The following is a 23,886-nucleotide window of genomic DNA, read 5'->3' on the forward strand; positions in this document are numbered from 1 at the left end:
ACAGTGGGGAAAGCCTTGGTAAAAAGGTGCGTTTTGAGGGCTTTTTTGAAAATGTTCAGGGTTGTGGTGCTGCGGATTTCGGGGGGGAGAGAGTTCCAGAGGGTGGGGGATGCCACACTGAAGGCTCTGTCACCAAAAGTCCGAAAACAACTCTGTTACCTCTAATCATTATGTTTGTATAATGTAGTTAGCTCCGTGTGTTGCTGATAGCATACATAACACCTGACGTGGAAACATTACTCGTGGATGGGGCTACAGAGCTGCTAGAAAGACAGTCGAACCCGGTGCATTCCTCCGTCTGGATGTGGAGCACTTTGCTAAATGTTTAGACACATTGCTCGTGTTACCGCCCTTACATGCTAAACTCTTATTCCACTTTTGGCAACGAGCATTCTCCACATCGAGACGGGTAAAGTTTAACCACCTCGGAGCGCGTTCTCTCCGCCATCTCCCACGTGTGTGTGTTGCTGCATGTTGCAGCTGCCCGTGTGTAAACTGCCCCGCCCCCTCGCAAGCAGGCGGGGGAGAGAAAGATCGAAAATACATCATCATCATTGTTTTTGTATTATTTGACTTTAACTTTAACTATATATTTATTTGTTATTCCTTTCTTTTCTTTTCAATATAACTGTAAAGCGTCTTTGAGCACCTGTAAAAGCGCTAACAAAATACATCTATTATTATTATTATTAGCATTTCCTGCCAAATACTAGCCTCAAAAATAATAAAATGTAATTAATGCAAATAAACTACTTCTATAATAATAATAATAATCATAATCAATAATATAAATACCATATTATTTATAATATAGTTGTAATTTAGTCAAGTACACACACAATTCTATCAGTATTTCTCTGTGTTGTGGTTGACATGATGATGACTGTTAGGAGTTAAGGGGAGAGGCTGAGCATCACCATGAAATGCGCAAATTGACATAAAAATGAATAAAAGGGGAACAAATGCTCCATGTTTTTTAGGCTGTAAACTTGAACTGTTATGTAAGCCAATAGACAGGCAGTGTATCACTCTTCCTCCTTTACATCAGCAGATCAAAGGCATCACATACTTGAATGAACCAACCAACGGTAAATAAAGAATGCTGCATAACTGCATCTCCATTAGCCTGTATGCTCTGCAGAGACTGCCTTCTTCATGTCGTGAATTGCAGCTGATGTTTTAATATGGCAATTGGCAATTTGACTTATACAACATTCACAAGTTGTACATTTGACTCATACAATAACCCACCTTCGAGTGATGCTCTAGTTTCTTCAAGTTTTGTTTTTTTACCTCTTGCTTGCGCCGAACAGAAACTGTCTTTTCACCGACATCTCTTCACCTGCAGTAGTGTCTGTGGGTGTATTTCTGTGTACAAATGTCTGTGTATTGTTGTTATATTATGTATACATCATAGTATGTGGAAAACAAAGATAAAGTCAACTATGATGAAATAAAGTTCACAGTAAAATAGGACATAAAACACAAACTTGAAAGAAGTCATTTGAGTTTGTCGGGTAAGACAAATTGAAACTTCAACTATAGATATATATATATATATATATATATTAAAAAAAGAACTGATACAGTGGGTGTTTATCAATGTCGAGGAAGGCTCCTCCAGAAAATGTATCTTCGATTTAGATAAGAGTCACCTGTAGTGTCCACAGCGTGCCGTTCACAAAGTTCTCCACCAGAGTGAACTGGAGCTCTGTTTCTCTCCACCCAGCTGTTACACATGCTTTCTTCCTTCAGAGAGGAATTTTGAAATATTACTATGTTATATTCGCGTTTATGATTAAAGGTGGGGTATATCATTTTGGAGAAACCAGCTCGAGTGCGCTAGAATTTGAAAGTCCACAACTAGAAAAAAAATCTGCCTCTTCTTGAAACCGTGAGTGAAGGTGACTGTGCGGAGAATCAGTCTCCCGCCTCCAACTGTTCCTAGGTATCGCTTCTCGGCCTTTTGGCTAAGATCAAGTGTAGTATCTGTTCTTATCAGTTTAATATCTGATACGTCCCCTACCCGGGGACCATATATTAAATTGATTTTTGGAATAGGGAGATGGAATAGGGGCTTGCTCCGTCCACTCCACGCATCGACCTGGTATTGCAGTACCTCCAGGAACGGTGCACCCCCTTTCATTGTGAACGATAAAATAATTGTGATGGCGAGATGAAGCCTTATGAAGCTTTCCGAAAGGGTTCATCTCATGATGGGCTTCATTTGAACACAAAAAACCCCTGTTGCACAAAGTGTGTAAAACAGGCAGATTGGACATCTCGACAGTGTGCTCTATCTCATACCGAGTTCCCAATGAGTAAAGCCTTAGAATAACTCTAAACAACGAACATTACATCATATTTTCATGTTAACAATATTGTATTTATTCCAGGTTAATGATTGTGATTGAAAAGCCTCAGGACCCTGGTAAACATTGCAAAGAGGGATTTGTATTCCTTAATAATATTCGTAAACTTAATGTTGTAGCCTGAGAAAGGCTAAACCATATCAAAGAATACATTTATTAACTACATTATCTCATTTAGCTGTAGCTTTTATCGTCGTTGAACCAGGAACCCTGCGGTCATGAGTCAACTGCTTTCAGGCTGAGCCACAACACACACACTCCCTGAAAACACTGGACGCTATTTATTCCTGTATTTATTCATTGATGTTTTTATTCCTACTTTTATTTATGCTTTTATTTATTTATACTTAAAACATGTTCCGACCTCTATATAAGAGGGTCTGAGCTCTCTTAATTCCATCGTGTCACCGGGCCCGGGTACAGGAGGGGTAATATGGTTCTTATTATACATCCATGGGTAATATGAGCGTTGTGGTTCAACCGATCTAAAGCACTTTCTGCTTCCAGCAAATCGGTTCATCTGAGGCTTCATCATGGGCTTCATCATGGGCTTCATGTGCACACGAGACCCCCTGTTGGTGAACAGGTGTAAAACAGCCACATATTATTTGTAATCTTTGACATACTAAAAATACTGGAAATAATGATACAAAAGTGTAAAATATGTAAAATGTATTTGTAATCCTGTATTAACAGAATGTTGCACCAGCAAGTGTTTTAAAATGACTGTATATAATAATACAAACAATGTATCAATACAGTATCTTGTTGTTATATCTATACATAAATACATGTAAATGTCTGCTGCCTTCTATAAAGACAAAAGAAGCAATATATGTTCGAAAACTGGAAAAGAAGAAGGGTTTAACTTTCCAGAGGGCAGTGAAAATGCTTGTGTGACTTTGCAGAGGGCAGAGGGCAGTGGGTGTGCTTGTGTGACTTTGCAGAGGGCAGAGAAAATGCTTGTGTGACTTTGCAGAGGGCAGAGGGCAGTGGGTGTGCTTGTGTGACTTTGCAGAGGGCAGAGAAAATGCTTGTGATTCATGGAACAATTTTATTGGTTTTTGTTTAAAAACAATATTTTTTCCACAGTTTTCGGGCTTAGGCGATTTCTTTTCTTTGACACAACTTCTCCTGCCTTTGAAAAGACCCTTTCACACGGGACTGAGGAAGCAGGTGTGCACAAAAAAGTGACTGCAAGTTTATGCAGGTTTGGATAAACATGTGTTTGTGTCTGCCAGTAGTTCAGAGGGTCTTCCTAGCGTCCGATATTTGGTTCGGCCAGGTACCGCTGGACTTCAACAGTTGCGTCATCTGTGGCATTCTTGGTCTTCCTGGACATCTTCACAGTCTGATCCAATTTATGCCAGAGTTTGTTTCCTGAAAGGTATACACAGAGAGTGTCAGTGGATTTAGTAATTACTTCAAATGGCTTTAAAATTAATAAATACCTGGGGTTTCTTGTTCAGGTTGAGATGTGGATGGACTTTCTTGGGGCACGGCTTCAGGTGTTCGGATCAGTGCACCACATTCAGTCACAAGCCTTTTTGTGGCTTCTGCAGCTTTTAAAGGGCTAACAAATCCGATCAGTTTGAACCTAGGGTCCAGTAGCATTGCCAATGACATGATGCTCATAGATTGAGTGTGTGGAGCCTCTGTCTTAGCTGCCTTAAGAGGTGTTCTCCCATTTCTTTGGCCACTGCTACTGCAGCATTTGCCATCTCCTCATGAAGCATTTTCTCCAGCATTTTGAGGAGGGGCACAACCTTGGAACCAGATACATTTTTCTCCTCAGAAGGCTCAATGGTGGCATCATTGAATCCAGACAGCAGAGAGAGGCACCCACTTATGGTGGTGAACTCAGCAGAGGTCAGTGTGGTGATTTCTGTGTTCAAACTGGCTAATGCCGCACCAACTGATTCTCTGAGGTCCACCAGACGTTGCAGCATGTGATATGTGCTGTTCCAGCGGGTCTCCACCTCTTGCAGGATTTATTCCTGTATTTATTCATTCATGTTTTTTTTCCTACATTTATTTATGCTTGTATCTATTTATACTTATGACATGTTCCGACCTCTATATAGGTGAGGGTCTGAGCTCTCTTGATTCCATCGTGTCAGCGGGCCCGGGTACAGGAGGGGTAATATCGTTCTTATTATACATCCATGGGTATTATGAGCGTTGTGGTTCAACGGTTCAACCGATCTGAATCGCTTCCTGAAGCAGTCACGTGGTATCGACAGGCAGCGAGGCTTAGTTTGTCATCGATGACGTCACTGGCCCAAAACGATACAAGCCTCGATACATGCTTCACAAAAAGCTTCGGGGATTACTCGACACACGCTCCGAAGCCTCGGCGCAATACGTAACATCACTACAAAATAATGCTTACTTCAACAATCAAAGAACATGGGCATATTTGAACGCAATAACATTTAGGGTTGTTAGGCTTCATGACGCTTGAAACTAAATTTACAAATAATTGATTCGGAAGAGTTACACGTGAAAACCAGCAGAGCCAGCGTGCAGCGTCGAACCAGCTGAGTTGCAGTGATGGGAATTATGGCTCTTTGAAGGGAGCCGGATCTTATGGCTCCGTTCCTTTCAAAGAGACGTTTTTTTAAAAAGGGGGCGGGGTTACTAGGTTTATCTGCAAAATAATCGAGTAGCATGAAGCTGCAGCGTCGGAGACAGCAGTTACAGGACCGCACTTGTAGAACCGCACACACAGGTCTCGTGTCACGGCGGCACGTGACTGAGCACGTTCACATGAATGTGAACGTCAACGCAGAGAATGTGAGTAATGTGAAGTGCTTTTACAGTTTTATTTGTTTAACATTAATAACAATTCCGGTGTCTTGAAATGAAGTGTGATTAGCTAACATTAACTGTGATACAGGGTTTCCGCTAGGATTTTTTCTCGCCGGTCAAATGTCCGGGCAGAATTTATTTTACCGGACAAATTTGAAACTTACCGGTCATATTTCAATAATAATAATAAGAGTTGTGTAGCAGAGTTTCCGTTAGCAGGTAATTACCGGACTATGAGCAGATATGCTTCAGTTTAAAACTCAGTTCACGGGGCTCATTTTTATATTGCTTCAGTATTATAATCCTAACAAATCGAAAAATTCAGATTCATTTTTCAATAAATTATTCCACAAACAACAAAATTATTACATTCAAAAAAACTACTTGTAGTAGATAACGTACATTATTCAGAAGTTTACATCAACTTTGAATAATAACACGGGAGAAACAGATCCTCTCTTTTCCCCTCTCTCTCTCCTGACAGCACGTCAGTTTCTCATGCAGCTCCTGCAGCCCGCTAAACAGAGGGCGGGGCTTCAGGTGATCATGCAGAGCTGCGTGTCTCGGTCAGACTCAGCAGCTGTCTCGGTCAGACTCAGCAGCTGATCTGATCTCTCTCTCGCGTCCGGTTACACTTCACTCGCGTTTATGTCCATATCGATCAGATCCAGCTCTCCTGATCGGCCTTTATAGAGAGCACCGATCAAACTATTAAGAGTGAATATCGGCCGATAATGACCGGCGGCCGATCGATCGGAGCCTCCCTAATTATTACCAGACATTTTGACCGGCAGGTTTTGAATTTTCCGGTTTTTAATAAATTTTACCAGCTAAAAACCGGTAATTATCGGCTAACGGAAACCCTGCTATGATAGTGTTAAGGCAATACAAACAAACATCTGTTTGCTTATGATAGCTTCTAACCGTATTAAAGTCTCTAAAAACAACTATTCGTTAGCTATAGCTTTCGGCAAAAGCATTAGCTTCGTTAGCATATTTGATCCTTTGTTTAATGAAACTAGCGTGATTTTGGCAAGCCCAACTAGGTGTCATAGTTGAGTAATTGAATCACTAATTACAGTAAGAGTGTGAGTAATGTGAATCATGTTTTAAAGTTAACAACTATTCTGTTGTATTGAACAGCCATACAAGCAACAAGTGCTAAATGTAATCTGTTAGCCTATGATGACTCGCTGCAAAACCAACTGTTAACCATTTTGTTTATTTGTTTAATGAAACTATGTTATGGTTATGTTATTTGAGGCTTTTATCCAAAGTGACTCACAAAAAACATAAAATAACCATAATTAACATTAGAATTTCAATACAAATAGTTACATAGTCAAGTTACATTACTTATTACATTTTTAACAGGGTAATTACTCATCTGTAACCTACTACATTTAAAAAAAGTAAACTTCCCAACCCTAATGATTAATTATAGTCAGCTAATTAATTAAACTTCAACGGATGACAAAAGCATGTCAATATGTCCACTACATTAAATCAGCAGTAGCCTAAGTTCTGTCTTCAGTGTAAATGCTTCTTTAATAGTCATTGTATTATAATTTGAATTCATTGTAAATAATCTTTACTGTGCTGACTGCCTGTTTACCGTTTATCAGACAGTGTCATCATTTTGACATGTTTTGTAATATTGCATGAGGTGTTTTAGTCAGTTATTGTTGAGATTATTAATGCATATCAATTGTGCACCAATGCCTTAGCCTATGCAATACTTTAGATGACGTCTTGTTCTTATTGTTTCAAAGGCATGGCCAAAGGTTTGCCTTCTGGACTCTGGAGGCCAGAAGCTTGCTGGAGGGAACCCTTCAGCCAATATTCAGAGAGCCACGACAGGTTATCTCCCTCGAGAGGGAACAGCAGACCCCACCTCACCCCCAGTGAAGAAACAGCAGACCCCGCAATAAAAATATATAAAAATGTATTCTGAACTGAAATGCCTCTCGGTCAAACTGCTTGTTTATCTTTTGCAGGCTGGTGCATGAACACACTAACAGTTGTTTTTCAGTAATCTAGCACCTCTTCGAAGACACCTTTGATTTATTAATAATAATAATGAAACGAGAATTATGATACTGTAGAAGGAACAGTGTTTAACAGTGTTGTTTTCTTTTGAATAATAAAAACGTGACGCGGGACCTGTGTGTGCGGTTCTGTAACTGCTGTCTCCGACGCTGCAGCTTCATACTATTGAAATAATCACCAGGATAATGATTGACTGTATTGCCAGACCTAATGTCAATAATCTGCATTGTAAACACGACACAAGGTGGCGGCATACCCATGTCATTCATGTCAGTAATACTCGGTGTGAAAGAGGCTATTAATGTACTACTTTGAATTTACCCTCTGTATGTGTAAAGTCAATAAAGTTGCCTTGCCTTGAATGAAATGCACGCAACTCTTAATATTAGAGACTGTGTTTTTAAGTGGCGATGGAGATTATTTGTTGACCCTGCTTTAAAGGATATGTTGCCTTTACAAATGGTGCGCTTTATCATTGCCTGGGTTTTGGTGCATCCAAATGCTGCTGCGTTTTCGCGTTTGGCTCATTTTCCATCCGAAAACCACGTCGTCTACCTCTCCTGTACCACTTGTTATGACTTCTCTCTTTCGCGTATTCCGTTAAGACCTACCCCATCTCACTCCTCGTGCTGAAACCTATGGCTGAAACCTACCAGAGGAGGGGCGGCTCTTCACAGCATACGTTTGGGGAACAAAATCAAGCTTTTTAAAAGGCGAGTGGATTTTGGCAGGCAGTGAGTGCGGACCAACGATTGAACGATAAAAAGAACGGCTCTCACCGAGTACGACTCAGTTCCCCTCGTTCGTACCAAAGAGCCGTTCAAAAGAATCGGCTCGTTCGCGACCGACACATGACTACTGGGTTGCGTTCGAATAGTCCGTTTTGCTTAGGAACCTTCCCAGTGGCGTTTTTATATGTACAAAAGTGGTGGGGCACAAAAAACGTAGATGTCTATATATAATCTTCTGCAGTGACGTGCAGTGAGGTTCATGGCTGGTGAGGCACTGACTCTTCAGGTTTACAAATATTATATTTTGACCTAAATCAAAATATAATATTATTTTCAAAAGCTTTTTTTGTCTGATGCTTCGATTACTTTTAAACAGACAGTTCAACAAAAGGATACCCACAAATATGTAATTTTATCATTTAAATATTGAATTGTTCTCTCTTAGCAAGATCCCAGTTTCAATACAATTGCAGTCTTGACTTGAAGATGAAGTCCATTTGCCTAAAAAATGATAAAACGTTTCCCACAGATCTTATTTGGAGCTATTTTCTAAAATCCTATGGAGAAATCTCATTGCTTTTAGGTCGAGGGAAACAATGCGCAGCTTACTTCCGGGTTTTAGGACGCGTCACTGCAGCTCTCTCGTCTCCTCTTCGCACACCACACTTTTCGCAGCACATCACGTACTTACAGCCAATCAGCTCTGAATTATGTGAGATGACGTATGGTGGTGATGGCAGCACTATGCCCCTATGGTCATTATTTTTTTCCACACACATTAAATAGGAAAATACTCTGAGCATGCGCAGTGTAGTTTTTACAGTCACCAGTCTTAGACAGTGAGAGGGAGGGGCAGGATCGGGGTTTGTCCCACATGGCCAGGGCCGGCCCTCGGCATAGGCAGTATAGGCGAATGCTAAGGGCGCATCAACCCATAGGGGGCGCCAAAGAAAAAAAAAAAAAAGAAGTTAGAAATTAAAAAAAAATATTTGTTTACATTTCATAACAACACAATTTCCCGATTTTGGATCAACAAAGTACATCTTATTATCTTATACTAACAGAACTACGTATATATTGCGTACAGCGCCCATAAACTATGGCACACCCCCCCCAAATCAAGTTGAACTGCCCCAGTTCCAGTAAAAACCAGAAGTTTATGTGAAATTGTTCTTTTTTTGAAATAATGGTTTTAGTGTGCAATTATAGGTTTTAATTTTGTATTTGTATTCATTTAAAATAAGTCAAACTCCCAAAAAACGTACACAGCTTCTGTGTGCTTTTATTAACATTGGAATTTACTGTGTAAGCGGCCGCGGGGGGGGGAGAGCTTTAGAGAGCTCTCTCCTGAAAGACTGAGAGGCTCTGATAGCCTCAGCTCAGTGAGGTAAAGGCACACCTTTATATGATCATTATAGTTATAAAAAATAAGAGAATAGGTGAAAAACAGGTATAAAATACTGACAGTACAAAAAAGTTGTTATTAATAAACAAGAATACAGCTTGAAAGGGGAGTGATTTGTAAAATATCCATAAAGAAAAAGAAAATCTGCTTACAGTTCTGTTTCATATGGGTGTTGATATATGTATCCATAGATCTCCTAATGTTGCTCTCAAAGTGCGCCAGATTGATGCTTTCAACTTCAATATAAAAAAAAAAAAGTCTTCCTAGGGGTGCATGCCCCCGGACCCCCCTAGAGGAGGTGAGGTCCCCCCCCACTTAAATCATGTTCACATGGATAGGAAACTAAATACAGTTGCACACATCTTGTGTCAATATCTTTCTGTGTTGGTGGTCATGCCACAACCGTGCACGCGCGAATCATAGTGAGTGTCTGCATTTTGAGGGGGGGGGGCAGCTAAAATCTTGCCTAGGGCGGCAAATTGGTCAGGGCCGGCCCTGCACATGGCTCTAAACAGCTCAATAGGCACACACTGTCGACACTAATTAGAAGAACACAGACTAAAACAGAAATGTACAGACGAATCAGATGATTAAACATGATCTTAAAACATATTATGTTTGCATTTTTTTGTAATCATTTTTTTAATAGTTTCTGCTGACACCAGGTGGGGCTGTGCCTGCCCCTAATGACCAGTCGCCACTGAACCTTCCTAACGGAGTGAAATGACCCGGAAGTCCCTCAGTGGCAGCCATGCTAAGTACCGTTCGAATTCTCTATGGGCCCTTCTCACTTCTCTTATTTTTCATTTCCTCGCTCCTCGGTCTCACCGGAAGTTGATTTGTCTGCGCCATCTTGAGTAGCGTCCCAATGGCCTTATTTTTGCCGGAGGACCGAGCAGCGAGGAGCGATAATGGAGGAGCTATAACCTTAAACATAAGTTTCACTTTCCTTTTTATTTCAATTCCAACTTTGGTCATGAAGAATATGTTTCTCTGTTGTCCCCGTTCATAAAGCAAAGCAACAGCATCAGAGCACGGTGCAGAGTCTCTAGATGAGTTTACAGCAGTCCCTCGTTCTTATTGAACATCCATGTTGTAGTCCGCTGTATAGAAAACTGTGGTTTCCATAGTTTCCCCACAGCAGCAGACGCACATTTATGACGTCCGCTGGCGCATCATAAACACGTCGAATATTGAAAGTGCATTCGGATTCTCTAAAGTACCGCAGTCTCTTCTCCTAAGTCCTTTTGAATTCTCCTATCCACTATCCCTTAACCCCGTGACGTTTCACTAAGAGGTCAAGGAATAGGAGATAGGAGCTGATTTTTTTACTATTCGACCGCAACCTTGGGGTCGGTCTGAAGGGGAGTGGCTTAGCTTGACACTGGTGGTGGTGAATGGATGGTTGGGTTCGGTCTGAAGGGGAGTGGCTTGGCTTGACCCTGGATTCAGAGGGACAGGAGGTGAAAAGGGGTGGAGGAGGGTTGCGTCGAGTCACCTGAAATGACAGCTGTCAGAGGGGGGAGAGCAGATTTAAAAGGGTTAACGGAGCACTATGATAGGCTTGTGAGAATAGAGCGAAGTGATTGGTTGAGCTGGGGAGTGACGCCCCCGGTCACTTATTGAGAGGAGAGAGAGTAGTAACATAGAAATAGTGAATTAATGAGTAAAGACGGTCTTCCTGGTTGAACTTGCGCTGAGCTTCATGTATTCCCCATTTTCCAACATACTATACTATGATTTCTTTCATATTTATAAGAAATATTCTATAAAATATTCTGAAACTAGCCATTAAGTAAAGCAAGTAATTTGACTTTCAGTTCTTTAAGAAATAAAAAAAAACTCAACTCCACAGATTTCACATTTTAATGATTCCATTCTCCAGACTTTTCAATAAAACAAATCACTCGGCTTGTAAGGCATGCATGAATACATATATACATGTTTTATATACTTTTGAGCTCCACATATGTTTAACAGCAGCTCTTTTAGATCGGTTTACAGTTCATATACTCAGTTTAAGTGCATCGCTCCGTTAACTAAAATCACATTTGCTACACACCAGGTCCAACGGTTCAAAACTGGCCAGAAAAAAAAAGAATCCTTCATTTACTTTTTGCAGAGTTTTTGGAGCAAGCTTATTTTCTTTTACAGTAAATTGAGACCCACGCTTATGAAAACAAATAAACACATGTATACCCAAGAGAAGAAATGAACTGCGTTTTTATCAAACAAGGAGTAAAAACCCTGTAAAATGCACCGATTCAATCTGTAAAGAAGTGGAATTCTGCGTGCAGTTAGGTGTTTAAATATCCGATAATATGAATTCTCCTTCGAGCACCAAAGAATATTCAATGTGAGGAAAAAGACCCTGTGAAAAGGAATATGTGCCTCTTTCTCCAGGCCCAGGTGCACATGCAGAAGACTGATATCAGACAGAGAGGTGCATTGTGGGTATGACTAAACAGAGACTTCTCAGAGGCAAATAAAAAGTAAAATGGCTGAATGTGTAAGGCAGCGTTTCTTCAGGAGAGCAGACCCTGAGGGGAGCACAAAAGGGACAATTAGGTTCATGATTTGGGTGAAAATGCAGATTTGTTTGTGCGTTATCGTCACAAATTACACATGAGATGTTTACCTGTTAGGTCAGCTGCTGAATGAGATCTTTCTCTGGATCATGTTTATCATCCAGCTCCTCGTCAGAGTCTGAAAACACAAGAGAAACACATCGGTGTGAAGATGAACACCAAAAAATCACAACTCTAATTTTACTTAAAAACTTTTTTAACTCTCAGCATTAACACCAATACTCCACTGTTTGAATAAATATGTTAGATATTGTCGTGCAATGTGCTCATTTTTACTTAGAAGTCTTTATTTGATCTTTTATTATAGATTTTTTGGATTCTGAAAATTCGGATTATTACACATTCAAACCTTTCAAACTCTGAAATTCAGCATACATATTGTATTAATACTAACAAACCACTAACCCTTGTTAAATACATGTTTATATTGTAGTGCAATGGGCACATTTTAACTTCGACGTCTTATGTTTCTTAATTTTGTATTTATTTATTTGATTTGATCTTTTATTACCTATTATTATACTTTAACTTCCTATGTTTAAATACATTATTTTGTCTTTCTATTGCACATTCTTAAATAAACTCATTATCTTTATATAACTATTTATATTCTAATCTATTTGATGTTTTGATGACATGTTACTTAATTTAATTTCTGATTGTTTGCATAAATATCTTTATTTAAATGTGTTTTATAATTTAATTGCACATTTCAACTTCAAACTGATATTTTAATATAAATAGTTGTATTATATTTTATTTTATTTCTTTATCTTTTATTTAAAAACTATCACGAAACCCAAGTATTCAGATTCTAATGTGTTTTCCTGCCACTAGGGGGCTCTATAAACAAACCAATAACAAAGATGATGGAGGTACAGAGTGAGAACTATAAGAGTTATTAAACTGACGGGAGACAAGTGATGAGTTCGAGGTGTGTTCGTGGTGCGTTCACTGACCTGCCACCGACTCCGGTGGAGAGTAGAACTGACCGTCAGATAACGGGCCGGCACCCATGAGAGGAGCTCGCTCTGCGTCCATGAGGGACTGAAACCCTGAGACACAGAGAGGAGCGAAGACAAACATATGTAAGCAGCAAGCAGTTGATTACTTGATTCTGATTGGTCAAGTTGGACATTCAGTGGTGTTTTATACAACAATATAAGACTGCTGCTTTGGGCCCTTTGATCGAGGAACTATGTGAAGTCATATCAACACGCACAAATAAGTACATTTAACGTCAGCTGTGGACGACGAACATTAGTTTCCCTTTTAAATATACATTTTTATATTTGAGAGCACACAACTTTGGATTCATGATGGCTGACGTTTCCTCAGTAAAGAAAAGACAAAGAGAACAAGAGAAGGGAAAAGGTACGTCAGAGAAATCATCAGAAGAAGACAGAAAGGAAGTCAACACTAACGGGAACACTATGGGCTCTCAGTTTCCCCCAAAGGTTAGACAAAAGTATTCTGAAAGAGACACTTGAGATACACCGTCTAAATAAACCTTGATAATAACACTGCATGGCTGAATATCTGTGACTCACGGTTGAGCTCCTCGTTCTCCTGTGGCAGAACCTTGAAGTCCAGCAGCCAGGTTTCTATCCAGGCCAACACGAAGGAGATGATGGGCAGCAGGTACCCGAACGCACCCTGAGACAGCAGCTGGAAGAGCACATCAAATATAACATGAAATAATTTTAAAAAAGGGGTGAGAAACGTCGGGGAAAACTACAGAAAACCTCTCAAACCATGTTTATGAGCAATTCGTGTTGAAAAGGTCAATAATGATCTAGGTCATAAAACAGTGTAACATATTCGTACAAAATGGTGGCTATCTTTGGACGTCTCCTTTTTAATAATAATGAATCCTTAGACTCTTACCTTTGATAAAATGACTTTAACGATCAGGAAAGCACAGCTGACTGCAGTCGTGATCTGAGAGAGAGAGAGAGAGAGAGAGGAGACATTAAAGGGTTAATTATTACAGGTTTTCATACGAATACGTGACAAATCAATGACTCAGAAAGTACTTTAGTAGAGCGTTTAACTCAACAGCGCCCTCTACTGGCAGAAATAATATCATTTAATAACATCTCACCGCGATGGCCCACCAGTGACGGAGCCGGCAGACGGCGTACGCCAAGATGAGGACCGCAAACCTGAAGACTGCCAGGAGCTGAGGAGGAAGAGAGGAGGAAGACGAGATGAGGAAGTAGTGGAGAGGAGGAAGAAGGACGCATTTAGGAAAGAAAGATTTAAAGGACAGTAGGATGAAAAACAGAAAATAAAGGAGAGGATAGGAAAAAGGGATCAAGTCAAATACCAATTGAGCACCCTAAGGTACAACATAGATACACATAAGATCCATACAAGCATACGATGTTCATATAACTATTCACACAGAAATGCATGAGCTTTTTCAACACTTTCTGTATTTTTAAAACCAGGGTTCACACACTTTTTCAGATTTTCCATGACTTCTCCAGGACCTTCACCTCATTTTCCATGACCAAAAAATGACTCTTTCTCAGCGGTTCCACTGAAAATGGTTTATTTTAACATAGAACAAGAAAATAAGGTCTGCAACATGTCGTGCCTCTAAAACAAATCAAGTAGTTGGCTTACTAGCTCCTACACGCTCAAGCAACTCAAATCTCTCACCGGCAAAACACCTCGTCAGTTAAATGCCATTTTACGTTTCATTACGATACAGTATTTATTATCATTATAGTATTACTATTTTGGCGATTAGATAAAATATAAATTATATTTGATGCAACTTTAGTTACATTTCCAAAACTTTTCCAGGGCCTGGAATTAGCAGTTTGAATTTCCAAGACTTTTCCAGGTTTTTAGTGACCGTAAGAACCCGGTAAAACGTATCAATGACTCTATAAATAACTATCATCATTATTATAATCATTTATTGATGGATTATTCATTCATATCCAACACAACACACTTTTCTTTGTACACACAAACAACACTACAACAACCAACAACAGCTCAAAAGCTGCACTTTATTCAAATCAATATGTCTTGAGTTGCGTTTTGCATATTTGGTTGGTCTATTTATTTGTATGAAGTCGCATTGAGAAATAATATGCAAAAAAAAGAGCAAGAACTCACAAAGATGTCGAAGAAGGAGGCGTGGTAGTCGTAGTGCAGAACTTCTCTTTCCAGCTGCGACTGAATCCCGCCGTTTACCTGCAAACACAAAGTAGGAAATGTGAGCCTCTGTATAAAATGTGTTCTCTTGCACTGCTTGTAACTAATTCCTCATTTCATAAGAAATACTTGAGGCTGAAAAAGCACTTACGGAGCGTCCACACTACAGCTTCAAAAAAAGCTTGGAGCTGGGCGTGTCTGGAGCTTGGGGATTTTATTCAAGCAACACGACCAACAACCAATCACATGAATCTCCCGCCCCCGACATACAAAGCAAAAACCCCGGGGATTTTATGGGAGCAATATATATATAAATAAACTCCCCAAACAGGCGAAGACCTACCAGTTTCCCCCACTGTCTCTGCCACCTCCCTCCATGCCTGGTTCCTCCGGTTTGTATCCCGGTAGGTGAAGAGGGTCTGGTCATACAAAACCGGGTGATTTGCTACGGCGATAGTTAGTTTCTCCTCCGACTTTTTTTGAAATATGGAAATGAACGGCGGGATATCTCTCCCAGCTTAGACGCGGTTTGATTGGCTACGGCTTCAGCTGTCAGATTTTCCGAAACGGGATTTGATTGGCTGGCGCTGGCTACTCCGGCGGAGACGGACCGCTCTGCTACCCACAATTCAGTTCGGCTAAAAAGCAAGGCAACGTGACGTCACCGCATTCAAAGTGAATGGGCAGATTGAAGCTGTCGACGCTGTAGTGTGGGCCGTAAATCTCCAAAAATGGGCTTCTTTGCAGCTCCATGAAGTAACGGCCCGTCCACGCGGCAGCGAGCGTCGCTTCAACGGAGACGCTTCCCATCCACTGTGAATGGGGTGACGTCACGCTTTGCCGAACTGCATTGTGGTTCCGTCGCTTTGCCTCCGTTGCTCGCTTCGAAAGTTGAGAAACGTTCAACTTTTCAAGCGTCGACGGAAGCGCCAGCCAATCAAATCATATGCCAGTACAAGCTCTAGCCAATCGGGGCGGGAGATTCATGTGATTGGTTGTTGGTCGCGCGGCAAACACGCCCACCGGCAAGCTTCAACGCGCCGGCGCCGTGTGGACGTTCCGTAACCGTCACTCTTAAAGTGGATTTAATACATGAATATATCATAAAAACAATTTATATAAACTTGTTTTTTGTGTGTTTAAGGTCTGAAAACAGAGCGTATCTTTGGATATATGCTTCCTTTACTCGCTGTGTTTCATTTTGACCTGGGATGACTCGCCTTTTTAGACCAGCTTTTAACGTGTGATTGATGACATGTCCTTTTGACAAATGTGGTTTTATTGCTCGATTTAAAATTAGACTTATCTTTTTTTTCTTATCTCTGTAAAGCGTCTTCGAACACTTGATAAAGCTACATTATTCACTTGGATTTCTGCCACGGATAATTACAAAACGATAAAGGTTTGAATAAAAACAAAACTTACATTGAGTTACATGGAACTACTTAAAGCGGCAAATATAATGAATGTAGTGACCAAAGCTGCAACTAATGATTATCTTTGAATGATCCATAGTAGGGTTTGTCAAGAAAATGTAAATGTATTATTATTATTTTGCCTTTACTCGCTCGATCATTTCATTCTCTGCATGTATTTAAATGTGTTCTGTTTTTCTGTAAAAGCACCTTCTAGCTCCGTTTGAAAGGTGCTATATAATTAAAGTGTATTATTATTAATATTGAATCCAAAGAAGGGGCGTACCTCTGCCGTAAAACACTAAAGGACACTTTTAAATGCCAAAGACATGGACAAAGTAAACGTGAGAATTTAAAAACTATGACGTAAGAGTTAATAATAAAGTCCTGGGTTGCGGTCGAATAATCCAAAAATCAGCTCCTAACGTCTATCCCTATTGTCTATTCCTTGACCTCTGAGTGAAACGTCACGGGGTTAAGGGATAGTGGATAGGAGAATTCAAAAGGACTTAGGAGAAGAGACTGCGGTGCTTTAGAGAATCCGACTGCACGTTCACTATCCGACGTGTTTATGATGCGCCAGCGGACGTCCTGAATGTGCGTCTGCTGCTGTGGGGTAACTATGGAAACTACAGTTTTCTATACAGCGGACTACAACATGGATGTTCAATAAGAACGAGGGACTTCTGTAAACTCATCTAGAGACTCTGCTCCGTGCTCTGATGCTGAACAAACCCCACACAGCTCAGTAAAGACTGTGAAATGTTGACTTTATTTGATAATTTCGTGTCATAAATAAACATTCATATTTCTCTTTTTGATTATAATACTTATGAACGTTCAAAACAACGCACTTGGGCAACTTCCCACATACGTTTTAAAATGCTTATAAGCACCGTAACTTTCATGATATAACTTCTCCGTCATAATCGGTTGTTCCCGTGAACCGCCGACTGTTGAGTGACGGCAAATGCTGCGGCTGCAAGGCATTGTGGGGCAGCACTTTCTCCTCTCCTCTCGGTTAGGGAGGTCCAGTGGTTCCTAAGCTAAAGGAGGTTATAAAGGAAGTTTGAAACCTCCTTTCCTTTCATCTAGAGAATTCAAACGGCACTTATCACGGCTGCCACTGAGGGACTTCCGGGTCATTTCACTCCGTCAGGAAGGTTCCTAAGCTAAACGGACTATTCGGACGCAACCCTAGTCAGACTGGATCTACTTTATTGAGCCGAAGTGTTATCGTCACCATGAGAGGAATGAGGTTTTTAACAGGAAGTGCAGCTCGTAACTGAAACTGTTTTATTACCGAAGCCTGACACGGGTTAATCTTTCACTTCAGTTTAAATCTCATTCAGGAACTATTTATTATTCTGAGAAACCAGACATAGCTCTCACTACAACCCGCTGATTATGAAGTGCTAACAAACAGAGAGATATCACATATAAAAGTTAAATATATTTAATATTTTAGTTGTTTGTTAGGTTGGTCCAACACTTTGAGTTCAGTAAAAAATAATTAAATAGGCAAGACATACATGCATCTAACTATTATCCTTATTAGTGATTAAATTAACATTATTTTAGAGATGTAATGTTTGTTACTATTCTATTTAATGTCAAAAATACATAAAGTAAGACGAACATATCATAAATAGTACCGTACGGATTACCATAACATCTAGTAAGACCGCAATTACAAATAATCTTAATTATTGATTAAAGTAACATCATTTTTTAATGATTTAATGTTCTGGTTATACCAAGACGTAAAAGGTTAGTGAGAACAATACTTTAAAGTACATACACTTATAATAATATACATAAATTAAGACTATAATATATATGTCAGATGGATGCCTTCTGGATACATGGATACATCCCTTCTAAGAGTGTACAGCAGACAGTAGCTAGCAATTTTCGACAGATACAGCCCACTCAAAAATATATTGTTTTATATAAAATACATTTTTATATAAATATATATTAGCTGTACACTTTACGAATATAATAGTTTTTTATGGACAATTTTACCAAACTTATCTCGTGCCCTCATTGGTCATGTGCGCGTTCGTGTGTATTGGAGGAGGGGCTCTGTGAGGAAGGGGCAGATTTGTTCCGGTTGTGTATTTTCAAATTCTAGCGATCTCGAGCCGGTTTCTCCAAAATGACCTACCCACCTTTAAGTGAAGGAATCTTTATATTTTATTGACTCCTACTATTTGATACAGATTTGGATTTATTGTTATATTTATTAATACTAAATGTATTTGTTATATCAATATTAGTATTTGTAGTAGTATATTTAATACGTCATTTATTTGTATCATTATTATTATTATTATTATTTTTATTATTATTTTATATGAAGTAGTAGTAGTAGCAGTAGTAGTAGTGGTTAGTAGAAATAGTGGTTAGTATTAGAAGTTTAGTAGTTGTAGCAGTTAGCGGATGTAGTAGTAGTAGTAGTATTGATAGTATTGGTGTTCTTACGTTGAGCTCTATGATCCAGAGTAGGGTGAGTAGTAGTAGTAGTAGTAGTAGTAGTAGTAGTAGTGGTAGTATTGGTAGTATTGGCAGTAGAAGTAGTAGTAGTAGTAGTATTGGTAGTAGTAGTAGTATTGGTAGTATTGGTAGTATTGGTAGTATTGGTAGTAGTAGTAGTAGTAGTAGTAGTAGTAGTAGTACAGTAGTAGTAGTAGTAGAGTAGTAGTAGTAGTAGTAGTAGTAAGTATCAGTAGTAGTATTGATAGTATTGGTGTTTCTTACGTTGAGCTTATGATCCAGAGCAGGGGTTGATGAAGAGGAGGTCGAAGGTGACGAAGAGGCAGAAGGTCCTCCTCACGTCGGAGATGCACTTCTTCTCTCCGGCCCGAAGGACTCCATGCTGGTGGAGGTGGGAGATGGGAGTACTGTGGATGGAGTAGCCCCCCCTGCGCTGCTGCACCTGCTGTCCATCACAGGTTTAGAGGAGGCAGAGGAGGAGGAGGAGGGGCATCCGAGGAGGGTCAGTGGAGGATGACCTCTCTCTGAGAGCTCACCTTCATCACTGCAGCTACAGGGAGGAGGAAGAAGAAGGGAAATCATGGGATTTAAATTGTTGTTTTTTTATTCTATTGAGTTTTTTATTAACATACTGTAGTAAGAATTCTTTCACAGTATTTTTCATATACATAATGCCACTTTTTTCATATTTATTTTTATAATATACTAAGAATGTTTCATTGTATTTTTTGAAATATATAAATTGGACTTTTCTATATAATTTTTCAACATACTATAATAAGATTTTTATATTTATATTTTAAATGTACCTACAGTAATATGACCTTTTCAACATAAAACATGACATTTTTGACATATATTGTATTTTATATACTATATTATTTAGGTTTGTTTGAATAATACCATGAACACACATTACATTATAGTATGTCAAACAATATTTAAATAATTAGTTGTAGGATAACAATATGGAAAAAGTAATATTGTAAAAATGACATCAAAAAGTATTCATTTTAAAAAGTCATAGTATATATGTCAAAGATATTGTGACAACATTAATATTATAGTATGTAGATTTTTTCTTTCAGTAATAGTATATATGTCAAAAAGTATAATGAAAACATTCTTTTAAATAATAATGGGTAAAAAGTCACAATACACGTCAAAAGTGTTGTGAAAATGTCAAAACTAGCCATTGAGAGCATCGACTTGCCAAGGCTCATGTTCTCATCGACTTCCATACAACCCGAGTTCTGCTGGATAATAAAGAACAAAGAACACGGATGTTCTTGTGTTGTTTGTGACTGAAAACCAAACACATGTGATTGCGTTACTTCTTCATTAGTTTCCTGGCAGGATTATTGTAAAACAGATTTGTCACATGACCCAGATAACAGTGTCCGACCTTTAGCCAAAATACATGTTTCCAATGTCTTTGTCTCAGGAAGTGAATCTGATTTGAACTCTTTTGCACTCACAGTAAGTCACTCTGACGGAGGGATCTCCTGATGTTCATATTTCATACTTCAGTGCTTCTTCCCTAGCCTTCTTAAATCAGTGTTAGGCTTAAAGTGACCTTAAATCCTTCTGGTTAGGGTTAACCCTAACTCTAACCCCAACCAGTTAATACATGCCTTTGAACAGGGTGAATCTCCAGGTTGAATAGCAGGTTATTAAAAACCAAAACACAAGAATCAAACTGTACTTTCCACATTATCTGTAAAGACATCTGAGGTTGATTGGACAGTGTCAATATGATCTAATGGTCAGTGTTTTTTTATTATAGCAGAAAAGGACGGTCAAATCATTTACTGTAACTTCCAATGAAACCACGACGACCATCCAATTCCTCTTGACATGCCTGAGCGTATTTTAAACCACACTAGCCTTTAAGTTTAACCCGATAAAGCTTAAATGTCACCAAGAACTGAGAAGAATAAGGGTTTGTGTTGCAGTGCAGTGCAGTGTTCCTCATTTCAGGGTCGGTGTGAGGAAGTTGAACACCAATAAAGAAAACATACAGTAGAGAAATGCCACACGAGATTTAAGGTATTATGGAAACAGTTTCGTCACTAGACACCGTCCTTTGTTCATCCCCATTGTGCTTTTTGCGGGTTTCCCTTTCCTGTAGTTAGTTAAGACCAAAGTATGATAGTGGCTCCTCAAATGAAGTAGAGTAGGACTACTTACTAATTTCAAAAGAAGGAAGTAGTACGTTGGCACTACTGGTCACAGGATCTCTAAGGATGAGTGGATTTGACTGAAATACTTGTGTTTCTGCAGCGTTACCGTGCATCCGCAGAAGAAACTCTTCCAGTCTTAAAGGTCCCACGTCATTTCCACTGATCATAGTTCCATCGTTGAGGTCTACTAGAATAGATTCATACCAGTGTGAGAAAAAGTTTTTAGAGAGTACTTGTCCATGGACAAGTGAGTTTGGCAATTTACTTGTCCGAATACATTTTTCACTTGTCCAGAATGGACAAAAATTGGGGCCACTGGAATCTTCTTCTTCGTCATCGTATTTTACATTTTCCCACGGTTTTTACAAACAAATGCAAGATTGTATTGCATCACACAAAGGGTTGGGTATCGTTTGGATTTTAACGATTCCGGTTCTGCTTTTCGATTCCGGTTATTTTCGGTTCTCAGTTCCAGTTCTTTGAGAGGGTAAAAATAAGTCCCATGACAAACTGGGAGAAAAATATATTTATGAAAACATTAAGTCCTAATCTGTATTCCTATTTACAAATCACTTCATACTGTTGAATTTCTTATTGTTATTGAATACAATTATATAAAAATAATCTTTGCATTGTTTAGTTAGTTCTAAGTGGTGCAGTTTGAGAATGTACAATTGGCCCAGTGTCCTCTGATGTTACACTGCAACCTGCCTGTGAGACAGAGTCCAACCACACATGTCCAACACATAGGACATACATAACCTAATAATAATAATAATACATTATATGTATAGCCTATAGGCTTAGCGCTTTTCTACAACTCAAAGACGCTTGCACGCATTTATTTACTTTTACAAACACATGAGCTAAAACGCTTAATAACCTTCATTACGTGTTAGAGAAAGAACATAAGAAAGTTTGACAAAGATGCGGCTGTTAAACGGGCAGCGGATCTGCTGTGTGTAGAGAGAGAGAGAGACGCTGAGCTGCACCGTGCAGCGATCAGCTGATACGGAGCATAGAGAGAGCTGCAGTCCGCGGGGCTCGGCCTCGCTTCCTGGCCTCACAACTCTTATTAATCCCGGGACCGGACAATTGTTATTTGTTCCTACTCGGAACCGAGTTTTGCTTCCCAACCCTGCCACTGTGCTACACTTCCCGCTCCGCTCCGCCCGCCCCGTTAACTGTACAGAAAGCGGCGAGATGCATTTCCTTAGGAATCGACAAGCAGAACCGAAACTACATTTCTAAACGAACAATGGCGGACACGTACAATTTGCGAATGAGTTCTGCCTTTTGTAAACTGAATTTATCAATCATTTGTCAATAAATCAGGGCGAAAAACGTCACTTGTCCGGCGGACAAGTCAATTCAAAGATCTACTTGTCCGATATTGTAAATAACACGTCCCGGACGGTGGGACGTGTACTTTTTTCGCACACTGCATACTGTGCAATTTTCCAAACTCACATTGGTTTCTCATACAGCATCTCTGTAAAGTATGTGTATTCACTCTCTCCACTAAACGGCTCGTTGCAGCTCTTGCCCCCCACCCTCCCTGTGAGCACAGTGTGCTCTGATTGGTCGGGACGTTGTGAATCGCGCTAAGCTCCGTGGAGGTGTGGTTTCCTTGTTTAGCGATACACAGCGAAACACAGCCAGACTCACCCTGAGCACACACAAAGTCACAGCCGAAGTAAAAACAATAAGTGTGGCTTGATACTGAGTAAGAGAAAGGTTGATAAACGCTGTGAGAATGGGTCTGCGGAGAGAATTTCGCCGCGATCCCAACTGTCTGTTATCAGCCTGCAGCCAGGGAGGAGAGATCAGCAGAGCTGCCTGCACTGAGTGTGTGAGGAAGTCCGTGGATTGGTCAATTTGGACCAATCAGCGCAGACGTAACGTAACGGCTCCACGGATTGGTCCATTTCGTTCCGGGGACGACATGACATCATGATGTCCCCGGAAGAATCAAATGGACAGTGACGTATCTCCAACGAGGCCTTTTGGGGAGGTATTTTCTGTGTTAGAGTTTTACTCGCTCCAGGGTGTCTCGAGGGTTTTGACTCTGCAGACCGTTTACATGCATAAAAACCTTCATAACACACAAGGGGACGGGTGATAACCGGAAAAGCATGACATGTCACCTTTAAGACCAAAGCATATCTGTGCATAACACTGTGACACCAGAGCAGCACGACTACCAGCTGATTATATGGGAAATATATACAAAAATACATCCAATCAATTAGATCAGGCCTCCGACATCTGTATTTATTTATTTGATTTTTTGGCGACTTAAGGAACTCCCCAAAGTAATAGACGTACAACTCACACTCAGAGCAATATAATCATCCATCTGGAGAGTTATTTCTGTCCAGCTGATGAATGGAGGTCAGGTATTTACTCTCCTCTTAGCTCTGGTATGGTCTCCACGAGCTCCCGAGAAGAAATACCCACACCTGTTGGACGTGTGCAGTTCATTTATCAGAACTTTATCGCTGCTAGAAATGAGATTGTGCTGCAACTGAACACCGACAGGAAATATGCAAATAAACACAACACAATCAGCTACAAGAAGGTTTGTGAATTCAAAGCGGGTAATCACTCTCAACTGAAACTGAGGACTTTAACGATTCTAAACCTTATTTGAAATAAA

At 39.9% G+C, this 23,886-nt stretch overlaps 1 protein-coding gene and 1 non-coding gene across 2 annotated transcripts; one reads left to right on the forward strand and one right to left on the reverse strand.

Annotated features, from left to right (window-relative positions):
• Positions 1-1,950: 1,950 nt before the first annotated feature.
• Positions 1,951-2,141, forward strand: LOC117463056 (U2 spliceosomal RNA). The gene has a single exon (XR_004553884.1). It is a non-coding gene; the product is annotated as a U2 spliceosomal RNA (small nuclear RNA).
• Positions 2,142-11,220: 9,079 nt separating this feature from the next.
• LOC117462941 (STARD3 N-terminal-like protein) lies at positions 11,221-19,056 on the reverse strand (the record flags this gene model as incomplete). Its single annotated transcript, XM_034105309.1, has 8 exons — positions 11,221-11,908; positions 12,007-12,074; positions 12,916-13,011; positions 13,507-13,624; positions 13,844-13,897; positions 14,061-14,138; positions 15,092-15,169; positions 19,033-19,056. Coding segments are annotated over 7 exons (513 nt in total), but the record flags the coding sequence as incomplete, so codon positions are not given.
• Positions 19,057-23,886: the final 4,830 nt, after the last annotated feature.

The sequence above is a fragment of the Pseudochaenichthys georgianus genome, chromosome 17 (assembly GCF_902827115.2).
Source record: "Pseudochaenichthys georgianus chromosome 17, fPseGeo1.2, whole genome shotgun sequence".
Classification (NCBI taxonomy): Eukaryota; Metazoa; Chordata; class Actinopteri; order Perciformes; family Channichthyidae; genus Pseudochaenichthys; species Pseudochaenichthys georgianus.